Source organism: Typopeltis vanoorti, chromosome 2 (genome assembly GCF_054136105.1).
Source record: "Typopeltis vanoorti isolate ZY-2024b chromosome 2, IOZ_Tvanoo_1.0, whole genome shotgun sequence".
Taxonomy (NCBI): domain Eukaryota; kingdom Metazoa; phylum Arthropoda; class Arachnida; order Uropygi; family Thelyphonidae; genus Typopeltis; species Typopeltis vanoorti.
This window is the reverse complement of record NC_143550.1, coordinates 183,361,823-183,382,287: the sequence shown is the minus strand read 5'-3', so window position 1 is coordinate 183,382,287 and position 20,465 is coordinate 183,361,823. Positions and strand designations below refer to the sequence as shown.

The following is a 20,465-nucleotide window of genomic DNA, read 5'->3' as shown; positions in this document are numbered from 1 at the left end:
CTATACGGAAGTGAAACATGGACCATAAAAAGGAAAGATGAAAATCAAATTCAAACAGCAGAAATGAAATTTCTCAGAAAAATCCAAGTGCGACCATAAAACAAATGAAGAAATTTTACAATCCCTGAATATAAAACCAATTAATTACTATATAAGACAGTATAAACAAAAATGGATACAACATTTAAATCGAATGGATAACAGCAGACTACCGAAAATATTATACAAATATAAAATAAGTGGAAAAAGAAGAATCAGAAGACCAAGAAAGAGATGGCATGAGACCAGAACAGGCCACCTGGCCTAACATCATGTTAGGAAGAAGAAGAAGATTAACAGCGTAATGTGTTTCTATGAACTATTTAATAGCAGAATAGCAAAAGAAAGTTCTGTCTATAGTTTTGTATTGGTGTGTTATTCTGGTGGCTAACAAACTTGGGAACATATTTATCCTTTATTACTTAACTAATTAAAGTCAGTCTCCTACTAATATACTTAATTCTTCCTGTACAGTTTATACACAGTGCCCTCCACAATTGTCAGAATATAACTCCTAGGCAGTTAATGACTGCAAGCTGTTATTTCCAAGACCAAGCATATTCTGGACTTTCTATCATAGTTTTATGTTGGCATGTGATGAGGACAATAAAGATTTCACAGCTCTGGATTTCTGCAATGGTTGAATTTTAGTTACATTAAGTTTCTGAAAACCTCATACTGTAATTAACCTGCACTTTAGTAACTGTTACTTGCTTCTGCTGCTAAGAACATCAACTGCATGCATCAAAGTTATTTCCATGCATTCCTTGATTCCTTGCACCATGCTTTAAATATTGCAAGAACATCATTGTTGTAAGTTTAGCTTCTGCAATTTTCTAAGATTCCCTGATGATATAACAGGACAAAAGTAATCAAACTAATTATTGAACAAGCAGAACACAAATACAGAAGCTGTTCATCCATGTCTGCTCTCTCTTTTCTGATCAGTGTATTTTAGAATTTATTTCAGGATGCTTTTTTTTTTGCATGTAATATAATATCAGTAAAATCTGCAGAGTGCTTTTGGCTTTTTCAACCTGCTTTTTAAGATTACAATCAACTCACTATTGCAAATGCTGTTACAGTGAATTAGCTATAACAAAGTACCAAAATGTTCCAGCCAAATCCTCATGGCATCAATGCTATTCTAAAGGAAGTTCCTTCCACTATAATAAACTGTTCTTTTATTACTTGAGTTTGCCATATATGATGTATACTACTCAATTATTTTCAATTAATGCTCAAAGAGAGTTATACACTTTTAAATATAAATTTTCTTATTTTAAAATATTTATATTTTCCTTAATTTTTAATTGAATAGAATTTATTGATTTCATTTGTATTTTGCATAATAAAATTTTATCTTCAGTCAGTTTAATCATCTACATAATTATATGCTATTTATACTGCTAGGGGAATTACAGTAAATTTTCATTTGTAGTATACATTATCAGTAGTGTTTTTTAATGATACAACACTACAAAAGCTAAATTTTTCAGTTAGAAAGAGCATTTTGGTCATTTAAAAACTGCTGAAAAATTTTTAAAAAATGCTGAATTCAGATTTCTAATTTAGCTTATAATGTAAATAAGACAGTATAGGTTTGATTTTAAAGGCAAACAATTTCTTTATATTTAAAAAAAAGGGCTCATTCAGTTTCAAATTCCAAAGAAAGTTCAGAGCCAATTAATTACAATGAGTTTCCACTAATGTCGCTGATAAACATGTTAATATTACTCTTAAGCTTCCCAACCTAAATGATTTCAGATCATAATAAAATATTATAAGTAAAATCCTACCAGTTCAATCCAGGTATTGATACTAACAGCAGGCTCAAGACATTCTACATAGTGCCACCAATGTTTTGGCACAAATAGCACTTCACCTGGTTCTAAAATAGTTACATAGGGATGACAGTTCTACAAAGGAATAAATATACAAATTATTATTAATAATAAATGACTTTGTGCATGGTTATGTGTATATATACACATAGCAGCCATTTTACAGTATTTAAATATTAGATATATTTAAATATTAAATATTGAAAACACCCACGAATAAGAATCTACAATACAGTAGCTAAACCAACCTTACTTTATGGCAGTGAGATATGGACAATAAAAAAAGCGGATGAAAGAAGAATTGAATCATCCGAAATGAAATTTCTGCGCAGAACTGAAGGAGTCACAATAATGGACAAAATGAAAAGCAGCGAAATCAGAAAAAAACTTGGAATTACAACCTCCCTAAATGAAACAGTTATTTGCTATAGAGAAAAATGAAAAGAACACATACTAAGAATGAATAGAAGCAGAATACCTAAACAAAATCTAAATTACCACCCAAAAGGTACTCGATGCAGAGGAAGACCCTTAAAAAGATGGAATTGAGTCTGGAACAGGCCACTTGGCCTATATGCCTGGAAAGGAAGAAGAAGAAATATTAGAAATATAAAGAACCTATCAACTATGCTGCAATATTATAATGCAGGTCATCAACATAAAAAATACTTTAGGAAAAACTAAGCATCATAATTTATAAGGTACTTTCATATGAAGAGTGGGTCAGAAGTAAAATTTAAACTAATTTTGAATGTGATATGACTGTGGTAACACTAAAAGAGTAGGTAGCAGTATGATTTGATTTTAATTAACAACTGGATCAGTGATACAAAGGTAATAAGAATAAAAGAGCATGCGTTCAGAAACCTGAGACCTTTGTCCTTCTACATGCCCAGGATGTAGAAGGACAAAGCAACTATAGAATTGCAGTGAAGTAACTTGTTTTTATTTAAATGAATATTATTATTATTATTATTATTATTATTATTAAGAGAGACCATCAGGGACTCATCAAGGGAGGTCATATATTACTCACACCAGCTGTCATATCTATTCTTCAATTCATACACACTACCTGCATTCACCACCTCTAATGGCAATGCATTCCAATCACACACTAATCTATGACAGAAAAATCTAGTTCTAACCCCTACTTAATTGCATTTATTCTCAACTTCCAAGAATACTCTCTCGTCCTTTCCTCAGAATTCCTTAAAATAAAAAAATCCATCTACTGATACCCTGTATGACCCTTTCAGGTGTTTGTAAGTCTCTATCATATCACCCTCTCTTTCTCCTGTTTGTTAGTGGCTGCACTCCACAAATTCTCAATCTGTCTTCGTAATCTGCATTCCACAATCCTGATATCATTTTTAACATTCTCCACTGTACGAGCATCATCAGGGAAGCCAGATTTATGCACAATAGTCCAATATAATGTGATATTGGATATCTCATCACACCAAAGCACATGACTTTACATTTACTAACATTGAACTGACAGTCATTTTCACATTAACACAATTCCAACCTATTCAAATCATTCTGCAAATACTACTTTAGGATAGTAGTATTTGCAGAATACTACTCTCTGCAAATACTATAATTTCTTTAAATACAATACTATATCTTATAATACTACAAATACTACATATCAGCTGATTATTCTGCCCACCTTTGCATCATCAGCAAATAGCTGTACATCTCTTATGAAATCCTTTCCATTGTCACTGTATAGAATGAATAAAAATGGACCAAGGTCTAATTCTTCTGGCATACCGCTGGTTACATTAAATCTTGAAGACTCACATTCTTCATATACTACTTTTTTAATATCTGTCATTCAGCCATCCTCTTATTAATGCTAATATTTTATAATCCAATCACATATTCTCCAATTTATGCAACAGTATTCCATGCTGTCTTCTGTCAAAATCTTTAGCAAAGTCCAAAAGTATTATGGTGTAATCCATTCCCCTTATTTAACTCAATAGTAACTTTATGACAGAATGTGAGCAATTTGCTCATACATGACTTACCTTAGTAAACCTGTGCTGTTCATTGCAAAGTATAGATTCTGAGTCAACTCATTTCTGTATGCAAGCCCTAACCAACTTTTCCAAAATCATATGGGATTACCATAACATTCTTACCATTCCCCTGTGGAATATTCCCAGTTTGAGACTCAAATTATATAGCTTGATTAAAAAATGAATAGCCAGTTCAGCTGAATATTCTTTTGGCATCCATGCTGATATACCATCAATCACTACTGTTGAATTCTTATTCAGTTTGCTCAACAGTCCTAGTATCTCCTCCTCATATACCTACACACCGGATGAAAACACTCAGGTGTATGAGGAGGAGGTACTAAGGATGTTTAGCCTAGTGTTTACAACATTAAGCTCAATGTTGTATAAAACAAACATTCTCTTATATCTGTCACCCATATACCATCTGTATTGCATAGTGATTCTTTCATTCTTTTACTTACAGCATTGTTATAAAAACATTCTGTATTTTATTTTACCCTGCTTTGTCTTTAATTTCTTTTCCTAATATTTGTGAATGGTCGACTGTCTTAACTATCAGTTGCTGCCATCTATCTATTTCTACTATATCTTATTTCCCATGCTCTATAGTCTAACAAATTAATTTGTTTTACGACTGTGCCAGTTAGATATATTGAGTGCGAGATTATAAGATCTTAAATCAAGACAAAGCAGATATGATTTGTATTCCCTGCTTATATTAATCCTTACCTTAAATTAGTCTTGGCTTATTTATAAATCCCATAAACTTCTATTCCATGAAAGGTTCAGAGTATTGTGTTATTGTTCTTGACACTTCCAGAGCATTTGTTACATCTGGCATTGGGGCCTACCATGGAAATTTTCATCCTGTGGTCTACCTATCATACCACTGTAATTGGATAGCTAGCTATAATTGGATAATTCAGCCTACTCATTTAACAGTGCTTAGACATTCCAAGCTTCAAGATGATCTTCAACCAGTGCCTTAATCACTGATCTCCATACCATCCACCAACGAGTCTCTCACAAAAGGAATCTCAGATCGTCTACCCTTATCCTCAGTAATACACAAACCAGACAGGATTAGATCTCTCTGCTTGGACTAACACTCACCTCCAGCTTCTCTTCAGTCTTGCATTGATACTCACAATAAAATCATGCAACATGACAGAACTAAACATTGTGTAGTAGGAGTAATGAAAGAACACAGCAGCTTTAGTTCACTTCACTAAACTGCTCAATTGCTAAGTCCCCCCCCCCAATTCAGCATTTACAAGATGACAGACTGAGCAAAGTTCAGACCTCTATTTCCTTACACTATCCAATCTGAGGGATGCTATGTTGTCAAATGCATATTTCTGCATATGATGTTAAAACCACATGGAATCAATGCCAAGAAAATCGTGTTCTCATTCAGGTACATAATCTCATCCTTCATTAATAGAATCCAACCTTTACTATCTCATTACACTTTTAAACGTTAGTTACTTCATTTATGACAAATGAAATTACCCATATCTGGTGGATTTCAGTTATCATATTTCAAACAAAAGTTTGAATATCTCAGTCTCAAACAGCTATTTATTATGCAAAAGTAACCAACTCCAAAGTAGTGCAAGGTTTGTTTATAGTGAATTTGAGGACAAAAAGTCTCCTTCATTTAGTGACACAAAGACGTTAATTGGCTCTATGAGCTCTCAGGAAAGGACCAAGGGTAAGGTTTCATGAAAGCAATGAATCTGTGGTTCCACACTAACCATTTCTGACAATACCTATCATATTTCTCCCTAAAGTTGTTCACTGACAAAGCACTCATGAGTGCCTCTGGCAGCCTATAAACTTATTAACTACTCTCCAAGCAAAAAAAAAAAAAATCTAGACCTTGCACACTGCTAACTATACTTACACAACTTCCAGGGATGGTCCTTGTTCTCTCCTATCCTCTCATGTATTGCAACATCTCTTTAGCATCTACTCTCTGAAATGATTTAACTTATTCGTTTCTAACATATCTGCATAAGAAACACACACCACAAACAAGTCTTCTTGATCACAATGCTTTCTGCCCATTATTAGGTTTAATGGAATGAATACAGCAGAGGAACAATAAAATATAAGTTTACTAGATCCTATATTTTCATCTCTGTCACAGAGACATCATCAGGGATACAATCTCAAAACTGTAAAAGCACAAATAAAAACACTCAAAACAATAAGTGTAAAAAAAAAATCAGCTAAAAGCCTGAAGTCACATATGAGAGGCACTTTCTTTGGGTACTGTTGGCAGGTGGCCTGACAATTAAAGTTTTGCAAATCTTGGGAAGTTTGACACAACTGTATTCATAAGATCAGGCTGGTTTACCAAATCTGCTACTGATTCTAAGAAAGGTTCTTTCAAGTTTATATTTGTTGAGGTAAAGCATAGAACTTTTTTTTTTTTTTCCCCATTTGATTCTGTGCAATGAATCCAAAATATGACCAGCTAGACCAGAATAACTGTAGCAGCAGATGTATTTATGTATTTCTTGTGCTCTTCTAGGCATATCTCCCAGTTTGACTAAAATAAGATAATGTGCAAGAATAAGAAACTTTGTAAACACCTGAAATAGAGAGTAAGGATTCTTAAGAGAATGGATAAGGGCAGCCAGCATCAGATGAGGTTTGAAAGCAGTATAGAGATTATATTTTTTTAGAGTTCTGGCTATTTTTTTTGTGAGGAACCCTGAATATAGGGAGTAGTAATTGCAATAGTAATATTGTAGTAGTAAGACTTATACGTTGGTTAGACATAACTGGTAATTAATTTACGGAATTGACAACGCATATAAAGTATATTAATTAAAGATAACTTTAATGAATCACTTCTATATTTCGGCAATGTCACATTGCCATCTTCTGGAACATAAAGATATGGTATGTGCACTAAGGAACTAACAAAGCAAATGAGGAAGAAAGTAAGAAACTAATTTTGTTCCTAAAGTCCTAATGGTGCCCTCTTGCAGGCTAATTTGGTAGTCTTGGCAGTTGGGCTGAAGTTCTCATAATGAAAGTCTCCCATATTTGGGGCAGTTTCATGCACCCAAATTTGTTGAGGTTAGGAACGTTTTTTAGAGCTGCTGAAGATTCTTTGAATAATCTTTCGTATTTAAAGTTGCTGCGATGGATTATTTTTGTTTTCTTCCAACGAATTTTATGATGGGTATCTAAGCAATGGTCTGCCAGCCCAGAGCGGCTGTACTGGTGAAACCGGGTGTAGTCTTGGTGTTCTGAAATCCTGATATTTGTTGTTCTGCCTATTTGGCCAAAGTAGGACAATTTGCAGCTGCAAGGGACCTGGTATACACCAGGTAGGTCTAGGGGAAGTGGTTGGTCTTTGGTAGAGCGGATAAGGGATGCCAACTTTTTATATGGTCTGTAACAGGAAGTAAGGTCATATTTTTTGAGGATATTAGTTATTTTTTCAGAGGTGCCCTGGATGTAGGGGATAGTGATAGACTTGGTGTAGTCTTTATTGTGGAGGGGGGAGGGGGGTTGTGGTTTACGGGTTTTAGTATTTTTTGGATTTTTTTGGGGTTATAGCCATTGGCTAAGAAAGTGTTGAGGATGTGGTTTAGTTCCATAGTCAGGGCCTTGTCATCTGAGCAGATTAATTTTGCCCTGTTATATAGTGTTTTTATCACCCCATATTGTTGTGAGGGGGGGGGGATTGCTTGTGAATGTATCTGCCAGTGTGGGTGGGTTTTCTGTAAACAGAGAAAACCAAAGATCCATCAAGCTGGCGGGTGATTAAAGTGTCTAGGAAGGGGAGGGTGTTGTTTTCCTCTTTTTCTAAGGTGAACTGGACTCTGGGATGTTGGTTGTTTAAGTGTGTTAGGAAGGAGTGGAGTGTGTCTGAGCCATGTGGCCAAATAGCAAACACATCATCCACATAACGAAGCCAAATAGTGGGTTTTTGTGGGGCGGAGTTTAAGGCTTTCTCTTCAAATGTCTCCATAAAGAAATTGGCCAAGGGTGGGGAAAGTGAAACCATGGCTGTTCCCTCTATCTGTTTGTAGAACTTTCCTTGCCAAGCGAAATAGCCTGAGTTCATTGTGAACTGAAATAGGGCTGAGATATCGGGAGGAAACTTGGCTTGGATGAGCTCAAGGGTTTCTTTGAGTGGGACATTAGTGAATAGGGAGGAGACGTCAAAACTGACCATTATGTCAGTGTGTTGGAGTGTGAGGTTTTCTATACTGGCTTTAAAGTGGGCCGAGTTTTTTATGTGTGATGGTGTGTTGCCAGTGTAGTGTGTGAGCGTTTTGGCTAAATGTTTGGCTAATTTATATGTGGGGGAATCAATGCCATCCACTATGGGACGCAATGGCACATTTTGTTTATGTATTTTTGGGAGTCCATATAATTGGGGGGTGGCGGGGTCTAGAGTTATAAGGTTTAAGTTTGTTGGTGACTTCCACAGGCCAAGAAGTAACTTTCTTAAGGAGTTTGTGGATAGTTCTAATCTGAGAGCTGGTCGGATTATATTCAATGGGGAGGTAAGTAGTACGGTCTCGTATTAAAGAATTTAGCTTACCTTTGTAGTCTTTTTGATTGAGTACCACAGTGGCGCTTCCCTTATCAGCTTTGGTGATTACTATTTTTTTGTTGTTTTTTAATTCTTGTAGGGCTGTATATTCGTTTTTTGATAAGTTGGATTTTGGAGGTTTGGCTTTAGTGAGAACACCGACTACATCCAGTCTCACGTTGTTGGCGATATGGTTAGGCAGGTTGCGAATTCTACGCTCTATTTGGATCATGATTTCTTCAGCAGGTATCCTTTTAGGAGCTAGGGCGAAATTGTGACCACGTGAAAGTGCGGTGAGTGCTTCAGGCTTTAAAACTGCCGACGAGAGGTTGACTACTGTGTTAAGCGGTGGCTGGGGTACAGAAGTAGAAGTCTTTGTCAGGTTTTCGTATTTTTTCACGTGCCGACTACATATTTTTTCGAATTCCTTTCTTGTCGATGTGCATGAGATGTCATGAAGTATAGACCATAGATCAAGGCCGAGTGTGTTAGAAAGCTCTTCCTCTAGTGCCCGTAAGGTTTTGTTTTCGTCGGCAAGGAGAACGCACGTCACGGTAATTTGTTCTCTTAACAGGGCGAAGGTAGTGCGGTTATAAATGCGTAGAGCTTTCTCGGAAGTAAAACGGTGCTTCAATTTGACACAGTTGGGGATCACTTTGTTATCCCGGCAGCGTTTTAGGAACATCAGACGATTTATTTGCCTCGATATCTTCAACCTCAATTTGCCGTATTGACGGGCCTTTCGTGCGATTGCATCTCCATGGATGATCATGATTCTAGTAGTAAGACTTATACGTTGGTTAGACATAACTGGTAATTAATTTACGGAATTGACAACGCATATAAAGTATATTAATTAAAGATAACTTTAATGAATCACTTCTATATTTCGGCAATGTCACATTGCCATCTTCTGGAACATAAAGATATGGTATGTGCACTAAGGAACTAACAAAGCAAATGAGGAAGAAAGTAAGAAACTAATTTTGTTCCTAAAGTCCTAATGGTGCCCTCTTGCGGGCTAATTTGGTAGTCTTGGCAGTTGGGCTGAAGTTCTCATAATGAAAGTCTCCCATATTTGGGGCAGTTTCATGCACCCAAATTTGTTGAGGTTAGGAACGTTTTTTAGAGCTGCTGAAGATTCTTTGAATAGGCAATTATAACAAGCTTCGGAGTGAGCTTGCAGCCATCCCATGGCAGAACATATTGCAAGGGAAAGATGTTAGCAGTGCTTGGGATAAAATCAGCGGGTATCTGAGGAAAGCAATATCAGATTGTGTCCCCATGGTCAGGAGGTCAAACAAGGCAGGCATTAGATGGATGAGCAGTAGTATCAAGCTTGAACTACAAAAAAAGAAAATGTTATGGAGAATTTACAAGGAGAAGGGTGATCAGGACACCCATGAGCAGTACAAGGCTCAAGCTAGGAAGGTTACCAGCATAGTAAGAAAAGCTAAATCAGATTATGAGAAGACCTTAGCCAAAGAGATCAAGGGTAATCCCAAAGAGTTCTTCCGCTATGTGGCAAGTAAGAGGAAGAATGACTTCGGAAGGATAACCTTAGTGGGTGCTGATGGTATTGAGGTGACAAAATCAGATGTAATAGTCGAGTTACTGAGTGATCACTTCTCAAAAGTCTATCACCCAAGTGAGGATATCTCTATACCTATAGCAATACCTAATGTGAGAATTGAAGCTAAAGAATCAGAGGTATTAAATATATTGCGAAACTTAAATGCAAACACTGCGGTAGGCTTAGATGGAATATCAGCTCGGGTGTTGCGTGAATGTGCAAATGAATTGTCAACCCCTCTTACCTGGATATTTAATTTAAGTTTGAACTCTGGTATGGTCCCTAGGGAGTGGAAGTTAGGCAAAGTGGTTCCTTTGCATAAGGGTGGCTCTAAAACTGCAGTATTGAATTACAGACCAATCACCATCTCAGGAGTAGTGGTAAAAGTATTGGAAAAGTTGGTTAAAGACAAAATTCAAGAATGGGTGGATCAGGATATGATACTCTATAGAGGCCAACATGGTTTTGTTAAAGGTAGATCCTGCCTTAGCAATCTATTAACTATCCATAATAGAATAACATCAGAGTTGGACAAAGGAACTGGCTACACAGTGGTACTTCTGGATTTTGCTAAGGCTTTTGACAGGATACCCCATAGAACACTGTTACGCAAATTGGAGCAGATGGGAATGGATATTAAATTGGTGATATGGATAGGAGAATGGCTCAGGGAGAGATACCATAAGGTGGTGTATGGAGGAGCTGAGTCCAGAATGAGGCAGGTGACCAGTGGTGTGCCTCAGGGCTCTGTGCTTGGGCCAATGTTGTTTAATTTGTATATAAATGATATAGGAAACGGCTTAAAGGGAGATATTCAGTTGTTTGCTGATGATGCAAAGTTGTGTAGTGCAATAAAAAATCAAGCTGATGTTGAAAGTTTGCAGGAGGATTTAAATAAGCTGGTAAAATGGGCAAAAGAAAATGGATGTCAGTTCAATGTGGAAAAGTGTAAAGTCTTGCATTTTGGGATTAAAAGATTACCAGCTGTGTACTACATCGATGGAAAGGTACTCCAAGAGATTGATGAGGCTAGGGACTTAGGGGTATTGGTAGATAAGGAGATGAAGTTCAGAGGACACATTGCTAAGGTGTCCAAGATTGCACATAGGATTACTTGGTTGTTGAGGAACACACTGACATCCAGAGATAAAGAGGTTATTATTCCCCTTTATAAAGCATTGATACTTCCACATTTGGATTACTGTGCTCAGGTCTGGTCACCTGGATTCCTTGGAGATGAGGAGGCTGTGGAGAGGGTTCAGAGAAGAGTGACCAAGTTGGTGAGTGATATAAAAAATGCTCCCTACATTGATAGATTGAGAGCTTGTGGATTGCAGAGATTGGTTGATAGGCGAAGAAGAGGGGATATGATAGAAACATTCAAATTACTAAAAGGTTTTTATAGGATTGATGCAGGGGAAATGTTTCAGCTGTGTGATAGTGATGGAAGAACAAGAGGTCATCTCTGGAAATTAAAGAAGAGTGTGGTTAACAAAGGTGTCAGAACAAGGTTTTTTGCCTGGAGGGTGGTGAATGAGTGGAATTCATTGCCTGACTTTGTTGTGAGCTCTTCATCTGTAAATGAATTCAAGAAGAGATATGACAGATATTGTTTTGCTAGCTTGGGTCTCCCGCGATGAGTCTACTGACTCCATGGAGATACCCGTAATAATAATAATAATAATAATAATAATAATAATAATAATAATCTTTCGTATTACTTTCTTCCTCATTTGCTTTGTTAGTTCCTTAGTGCACATACCATATCTTTATGTTCCAGAAGATGGCAATGTGACATTGCCGAAATATAGAAGTGATTCATTAAAGTTATCTTTAATTAATATACTTTATATGCGTTGTCAATTCCGTAAATTAATTACCAGTTAGTAATATTGTAGTTTTTGATAGTAGAGAGGGATGTGAAGAGAAGGGAGGAAAAACTAATTTGTTAACCATTTTTAGCATTGTAACCATTGGACAGGAAGGTCTGGCAAAGAAAGGAAAATTCAGCTGAAAGGGAAATCTGGGTGGAACAGAGGTTGGAGGTGCTGTTGACAAGGATTTTGATAACACCATTTTGTTGAGTGGGGGAGAGATGGAAAAGTTTATGCATGTATCTACTGTGTGGGCGGGTTTTCTGTAAACTGAGAAAGAAAGGGGGCCATTGGGAAAACGTGTGATTAGAGTACCTAGAAAAGGCAGGCTATTATTATTTTCTTTTTCTATAGTGAACTGGATTCTGGTGTGCTGGCTATTGAGGTGGAGGAGGGAGTCTAATGTGTCTGAGCCATTAAGTCTAGATGGCCGAGTGTCTGAGTGATGTGGCCAAACAGAGACCATATCTATATATCTTAGCCAGACAGAAGGTTAGAGAATGACAGTTTCAAAATGTTCTAAAAAGAACTTGGCCAAGGGGGAAAGAGGGAAGAGCATAGCTGTACCTTCTGTTTATATGTGGTATCTTTCCAAGAGAAGTAGCCAGCATGGATGGTAAAATTGAAAAGATCAACGATATTATGAGGAAAAACATTTTTCAGTAAAGACGAAAGTGTCAGAAAGGGAATACTGGTAAACAAAGAGCTGACATCAAAGCTCACCATGATATCATGGTGAGCTTTGAGAACTAAATTTTGAATTAAAGATTTCAACTGAGTGGAATTTTTAATATAAGATGAAGTGGAATTAAAGATAATTGTTTGGCTAACTTAAAAGAGGGGAAGTCAGTAGCATCCACTATGGAATGGAAGGTGATTAGATTTATGAATTTGAGGTAATCTGTATACCTTGCAGGGGGGGGGGGGGGCTAAATGGTTCGATTTTTTTTTTTTAAACTATTTCAGGAGGCCAAGAAGTGACCTTTTTAGAAGCTCTTTTAGTGTTTATTTCTGAGAATTGGCAGGATTATAATCCAGAGATTTATAAGTAGCATTGTCTCTGAGTAACACATTTATTTTCCGATTATAACCACTATCACTGATGACCACAGTAGTGCTTCCCGTTGTTGACTCTAGTGATTATTATGCTTTGCATTGTCTTTGCATAATTTGTGGAGAATATGTAACTGGCTGTAGGAGAGATTTCTTTTAGGCAGTAACACTTGCCAAAGGATGTCAGCTATGTCAAACCTGATGTTATTGACAATAGTAAGTGGCAGATACTGTGTTCTATATGCAGCATGATGTCTAAAGATAGAACTTCATGAGACGCTACTGCAAAGTTGTTGCCAAGGCTAAGGACACTGATGGAGAGTCATTTTTGATGACACTATTAACAACAACATGAAGAGGCTGACTATGTGATTGAGAAACAGACCTACAAAGGTTGTCACGATTTTTTGATATGTTTATCCTTACTTTTTTGAAATTCCGTACAGGCAGATTTTCCAGATATAACAAAGAGAATATCCCACAATTCTGCATTGAAAACAGTTCAGAGTGGAAAGACCTAAAGATGGTATTAACGACAGATAAGTTTACAAGTAGTGGCAATCTGTTCATGAAACAATGCAAAGCTAATGCATCTGTAAATATGGAGATATAAATCTTCTGGGTTATTGAATCTCTAAGACTCTTTGGTACAATCTGTCCACTTTTTTTCTGTTCTGAGTTTTTCTAGTCCAATTCAGGATTCCCATCTCAGTTACATCTTTCTGGATGTTATCCTCTTGCCATTGTTGTGGTCTTCTTCTGCCAGGTTGCTTTCCTCAGGCCTTATCATGAACATGTTTAGTCAAGAGGAAAATACAAGATTGGATAGAAGAAAATGGGATACTGTATCGGGGACAGCATGGTTTTGTGAAGGGTAGGTCATGCCTCAGTAACTTGCTCACGTATTATAACACATTGACGGCTGAACTGGATAAGGGTAATGGGTTTACGGTGATTCTACTGGACCTTGCCAAGGCCTTTGACAGGATTCCACATGGAATTCTAATCAGTAAATTGCAGCATATGGGAATGGACATAGGGTTGGTGAGATGGATAGGAGGGTGGTTGACGGAGAGATATCAGAGAGTGGTTTACTCGGGAGTAGAGTCCACAAGACGGCCTGTGACTAGTGGTGTGCCACAAGGATCTGTTCTTGGACCACTGCTGTTTAATTTGTTCATAAATGATATAGGAAATGATCTGAGAGGAACAATTCATTTGTTTGCGGATGATGCGAAGTTGGGTAGGGCAATAGTGAATGCAGATGACGTCAAAATTTTGCAGGATGATTTGGATAGATTGGAGGTCTGGGCTAAGGAGAATGGATGTCAGTTTAATGTGGCAAAATGTAAGGTTATGCATTTTGGGGTGAAAAGATTGGCAGCAGTTTACTGCATTGGTGGAACCGTGCTCCAGGAAATTGATGAGGCACGAGATTTAGGAGTGTTGGTAGATAAGGAATTGAAATTTAGGGGACACATTGCAAAAGTGACCAAAACAGCTCATCAAATCACTTGGTTGCTGAAGAATACGATGACAAGCAGGTTATTGTTCCTCTGTATCGAGCCTTGATAAGACCCCATCTAGACTACTGTGCTCAGATTTGGTCACCTAGGTTTCTTCTTGATGGGGAGAAGGTGGAGAGGATCCAGAGGCGAGTGACCAAGATGATAGCAGGTCTGTGGAATGAACCGTATGAGAACAGGTTGAGGATTTGTGGGTTGCAAAAATTGGTTGATAGGCGGAGGAGGGGAGATATGATTGAGACATTCAAATTACTGAAGGGTTTCTATAAAATTAATTCAGAAGATATTTTTGAGAACAGGGCTGGTTGGAGGACTAGGGGACATCCATGGAAACTGGGCAAAAGTGTGGTTAGTAAAGGTGTTAGATCTGGGTTCTTTACTTTTAGAGTAGTGAATGAGTGGAATGCGCTCCCTGAGTCTGTGGTGGATGCTGTGACAGTGAATGAGTTTAAGGCGAGGTATGATAGATACTGTATGAATGTCAAATAGTTGTGATGAATATGATTTGGGGCCTCCCTCGATGAGTCCAATGACTCCCTGGAGTTGCCCGTAATAATAGTAATAGTAATGTTTTCCACATTCTCACTTCACCCATTCTTTCCACATGTTCAGAGGACAAAGGATAAAAGAGAGAAACATCTTAGAAATTATGGAAACAACTACTATATTAGAGTAAAACTTCAGTTTTATATAAACCAAAAAAACCACTCGACATTTTGATCTTCACGTTAAGGTCATCATCTGGGGTGCAGCTTGTTTCTTTGTAGATACTCATATGTGTATATTCTAGACAATGACCTTAATGTGAAGGTTGAAATGTCGAGTGATTATATTGGTTTATATTAAACTGAAGTTTTACTCTAACATGTTAGTTGTTTCCATAATTTGTAAGATGTATTCTGATCACTGTGTAAGCATGAAGGAAGGCATAAAAGAGGGAAAGGAGATGTAGGACTTGATGTGATGGTTGGATAGAATGCAAAATGAAATGCAAAGTTGTAATGGTTCCCAGTTTGCTGGCACAGTGTCCATGGATATACCTGTAGAAAAGATGCAGCTCTGAAAGAGCTCCATTGTGAGATAGTGGAAGAAGTGCGCCATTACAGGATGGATATAATCTCTCGGTCAAATTACTCTTCTGATAGCATCAAGAATTTTTAGAAAGGAGGAGGGAAATTAAGTGCACTATCCCAAACATGTGAAAGTATTTTAATAAATGGTACATTTGGGATTTCTACCGAATTAGCAGCTGGATGAGTGAAAAGAAGCATTCTGAGCTGGAAAGAATGCCTAGTTTTTGAGAGGCTAAGAAGGATATTGATATGATGAGTTTATGCTAGGAGGGACTGTAGGAAAATGTCAAACAAAGTAGTGAGAACTGATCCTGTCTGGTGATTTTTGTATTGCTAAAGACAGGGATAGATGAGGTGAAATCTTATTTGTGAAAAAAAACTGAATTGTGGTATTGAAGGCGATTAAGTTATCCTTGTCTCATTGACAGATGATTACATTTAAAGCACTGTTTGCAGGCAATCTTGAAGCTTGGGAAATGAAGCACTTGCATGGCTTGTTAAATGAGTAAGAATGAGTATCAATATACTATCATCGGCAAAGTTGTGGATAGGATTAGTGGCAACTCATGTATAGAAGAATGTATGCAGTGACAGAGCTGAGGCCTGAAGTACTTCTGCATTAGTCGAGAAGCTTAGAGAGAGAGAGAGAGAGAGATTCACAATGAATGAGAACAGCCAAAGATAAAGTACAGAGCATGGAAGCGGTACAAGAGAAGACAAATGACAATGCCCTAACCAGACAGCATAAAAATGTGGTTAGCAAGAGCACAAGAAAGATATGAATTTTTTTTGCTTGGAGAGGTAAATGAGTGGAATAGGTTGACAGAGGTGATCACGATTACTTTGTTGGCAAACACATTTAAGGAAAGGTATGATAAGCATTATCATTAAATTCCTGACAGGTACCCTCAAGGAGTACTACATGAAAAACTTATATCACCACTAATTTTCTTTCTACAATTTTCCTCTAAATCAATCTGTTAACCGTCAAGACTCCAACATTATCAGATCTTATATTTCTGTCTTCTAAAGCACTTTTTACCATATCAATCCACTTATGTCTTGATCCTCCTCTGAGTCATTTTCCTACCAACCTGGCAGAGAACACTTGTTATGCTAATCTTTCCTCTCCCATTCTATTTAAGTGACAATACCAACTGAGATTAGTTCTGCTAACACATTCCTGGATACTGACAATGTTGAGTTCTTTTCTAATATCATCATTTTTAATATGATACTGCCATTGATGCCATCTGTTCACACCTCTAATCTTTCTCAGGATTCTCATATCTGCAGTTTCTAGTCTTTGGTCAAGTGTCTTATTTCTAACCCAGTTCTCAGATCCATAAGTTAAAATTGACTTGAACACTGTCTTATATATGGCTAATTTAGTGTTCTGATTAATTTCTATCTCATTTCATATAAATGTATTCAGTTGAGTGCCTACCATACCAGCTTTATTGATTCTGTTGTCTATTTCCATATATAATTTACTATTTTCAATAAAAATCATGCCTAAGTAGCCGAAACGTTTTACTTGTTCTATAAGTTTTCCATTCAAAATGCAGTTGATATGTTTCTGCCTATTTTCATTGTCTTTGTCATTTTAATGCTGACCTTCATACCATATCTATTATAACAGTTATTCAATTTAGTCAGGGAATCATGCAGACTTGTAGCAGATTTATTTAGAAGTTTAATATCATCTGCATAAAGCAAAGAGCTGAGATTAACACCTCCAATTTTGATATCAGGTTTAATACCATTTTCCTTCATAATGTGATCCATATAGATAATGAATATAGTTGTCAGACAACAGATTTAACATTAAACCATCTTCCTGTACTTCCTTCAATTCTAACTACTGACTTACAACTCAAATAAAGACAAAGTATTGCTTGATATAATGCCCCACTGACACCATATAACTGTAGCATATTGAATAGCTTCTCTCTTGGCACCTTGTCATATGCCTTTTCCAGATCTACGAAACTTAAATACAGATATTTGTTATATTCTCATGATTTCTCAACTCTGTCATAAAATGAAAATTTGATCCTGACAGCCTCTATTTTGACCTGAATCCAGCTTGTTCTTCACCAAGCTTCTCTTCTACAATCCTTCTCAACCGTTTCTCAAGTATACTTGCATATAACTTACCAGGAACACTCTGTAATGAAATGCCTCTGTAATTTTCACATTCAGTTTTATTTGCCTTTTTCTATGTGGGTACTATGAGAGTTCTACTCCAATCATCTGGAATTTGTCCCTCTGTCCAGGCCTTCTGAACTATGCAGTGCAGCCACTGTAAGACTTTTATACCTCCATAATTGAGCATTTCTGGTTGAATATCATCTACTCCTGCTGCCTTTCCACATTTTAGGCCTTTGATGGCTTTTTCTACTTCAACTATTATACATATATGGATATGTATTTCTGACTGCATGCCTGCTGAGTGTTTTTTTTACCACTGTGCTATCACTGATTGTTTCATTTAGCAATTTTACAAAGTAATTACTCTATACATCAAGGATATCTTTTTTCATCAGTTTTCATATCACCTTTATCATCTCTAATTCCTTTTACAGCACTCTTTCCACTATTTCTGAGCTTTTTCAACAGCCTCTAGAATATTTTGCCACCTTCTTGATATTTATTTTCTATGTTCTTACCAAAGTCTTCCCATGACTTTTGTTTAGCTTTCTTACATTTGTCTCTGTATCCTCTTAAGAGCACAAGATGACTTATTTGCCAGGAACTTTCGATATGTTTTCTTCTTTTCCTTTACTGCCTCTTTTTTTTTTTTTTTATCTTCAAGTGTCTGCCATGGGGTTCTGATTTTTCTATCCTTGCAGACAACCTCACGACGTGCCTCTTGGGCTGAATCAATCAATGTTTTCTTCAGGATTTGCCACTGAATCTCCAAGGATCGTTTCCTGTTCTCCAACTCTTAATATTAAATGATAGTATGATAAGTATTGTGTCAATAATCGTTAGTGTGGGCTTCACATGATGAATCTTGGACTTCATGGAAATGGCCCTGTAATAATAATAATAATAAAGGTAAACACAAGGAAAGAGGAGGATAGGAGGCTCAGAGGATTAGTAGTTGGACCATAAATGGATGTTGGGTAGCTGATGTTTTAATAGAAAGTGGAGAAATGATAAATTTGAGGTTAGTGAAACTCTACCAATGGAAGGTAGCTGCAGAAAAGACATAAGCAGAAGCATATTATACACAATACTTACAGAACGTAAATTTAAATGAAATAATCATAGATTATGGAATGATAATATCAACAGAAAAATCAAAGATGACTTATTTAAAGGAAAAGATCTAATAGGAATTAAAATAATAATAGTTAAGATTGTAGAACAGATGAATTCATTTAACTACCTAGGATGTGTGATTACATATGAAAATGGAAAAGATATAAACCTAAAAATTGCAAAATATTTAAAAATAACAGGTGTAATTAACTCTGCATTTAAACCTAATCTAGTTCAAAAACAAACTAGATTAAAAGTAAGTATTGTGGATAAACTTTTGAATGGGTGTTATAGCATTTCAAATGATGAAATTTTTCGTTATATGGAAGGTGGGGAAAGAATCTGGGGGCATCCCTGGAAGTTAAGGTTGTTCTCAGTCAAGAAAGGGGTAAGAGCTAGGTTTTTCTCCCAGAGAGCAGCGAGTGAGTGTAATGATTTGCCCTTAGAGGTAGTGACTGCATCTAGTGTAAATAAGGTTGTTCTCAGTCAAGAAAGAGGGATAAGAAACTAGGTTTTTCTTCCAAAGAGCAGTGAGTGAGTGAGTGGAATAATTTGTCCTTAGGGGTAGTGACTGGATCTAGTGTAAATGATTTTAAGGGAAGGTATGATAGCTGGGTTAGGTAATTTACAGCCTCCCTTTGAATCCTTGACTTCCTGGAGTCTCAGATAATAATAATAATATAATACATTAGCCTTACCAGTCCTATTGTATGGAAGTGAAATTTGGACAACTAAAACAAAAAGATGAAGCTTAATAACAGCTGAAAAAAAGTTTGTGAGAAAAACTGTGAAGTATACTCTATTTGATCACAAAAGAAATGAAGAAAAGAAATCATGAAAGAACTAAACCAGGAATCAGTAATAGAAAAAATAAAGAAATATAAACATAAATGGATGGAACACATTGAAAGAATGAAAACAAAAAGTTTACCAAAACAAGTATTAAATTACATACCATTAGGAAAAAGAAAATCAGGACATTCTCTAAAGTGATTCAATGATGACTTCCGAGTTCGGAACAAGCAAATGTAGGCCTAAATCCATGAAAAGTATGATAATGATGATGATATTATCTACAATACTATGAATGGAATAAGTCTGCGAGAGAAGAATTATCAACCAAGTGAACCAACCATTTTTGATAGCGTCAAGAATTTTTACTGAATTTTTTGGTGCACCATTCCAAATGTGAGAACAGTACCTAATGGTAGATAGATATGAAATCATAAACTGTTAGTAGTTGCAAGTGAAAAGTAATTTCTTGAACAGAAAAAGATTATCATTTTTTTTTGGCATTCTTGGTATTTTGGACACCTTTACTATGAGTTGCCCATAAGGTTGCTTATGCTTGCATCTGCCGAAACTTTTAGTTTATATATTCAGCACAAAACTCCTGTAGTTTCTATATTCAGCTTTGAAATAATGTTGGATTCAATATTAACTTAATTTGTACCATCATGTTTTATATTTACAGTATTTTTTCTTTATGTTACATCGCTTGTTTGCCGAGGTATGGAGAGTCATTTTGCTTGTTATAGTAGAATTTATGCTGATAAGAAAAAAAACTAAAACTGTTCAAACAACTCTTTATAACTTCTTTGGATAAAAAAATTGCA

General features: G+C 36.4%; 1 protein-coding gene across 2 annotated transcripts in view; it reads right to left on the bottom strand.

Annotated features, from left to right (window-relative positions):
• Window positions 1-20,465, bottom strand: part of HSPBAP1 (HSPB1 associated protein 1) — a 132,972-nt gene that overhangs the window by 27,339 nt on the left and 85,168 nt on the right. Inside the window, exon 6 of one of the 2 annotated variants that reach the window (XM_090409835.1) lies at window positions 1,839-1,958. The exons of the other annotated variant lie outside the window; for it this stretch is intronic. Coding sequence (XP_090265961.1) covers window positions 1,839-1,958 — 120 coding nt within the window. The remainder of the gene's footprint in view (window positions 1-1,838; window positions 1,959-20,465) is intronic. 2 annotated transcript variants of the gene reach the window in all.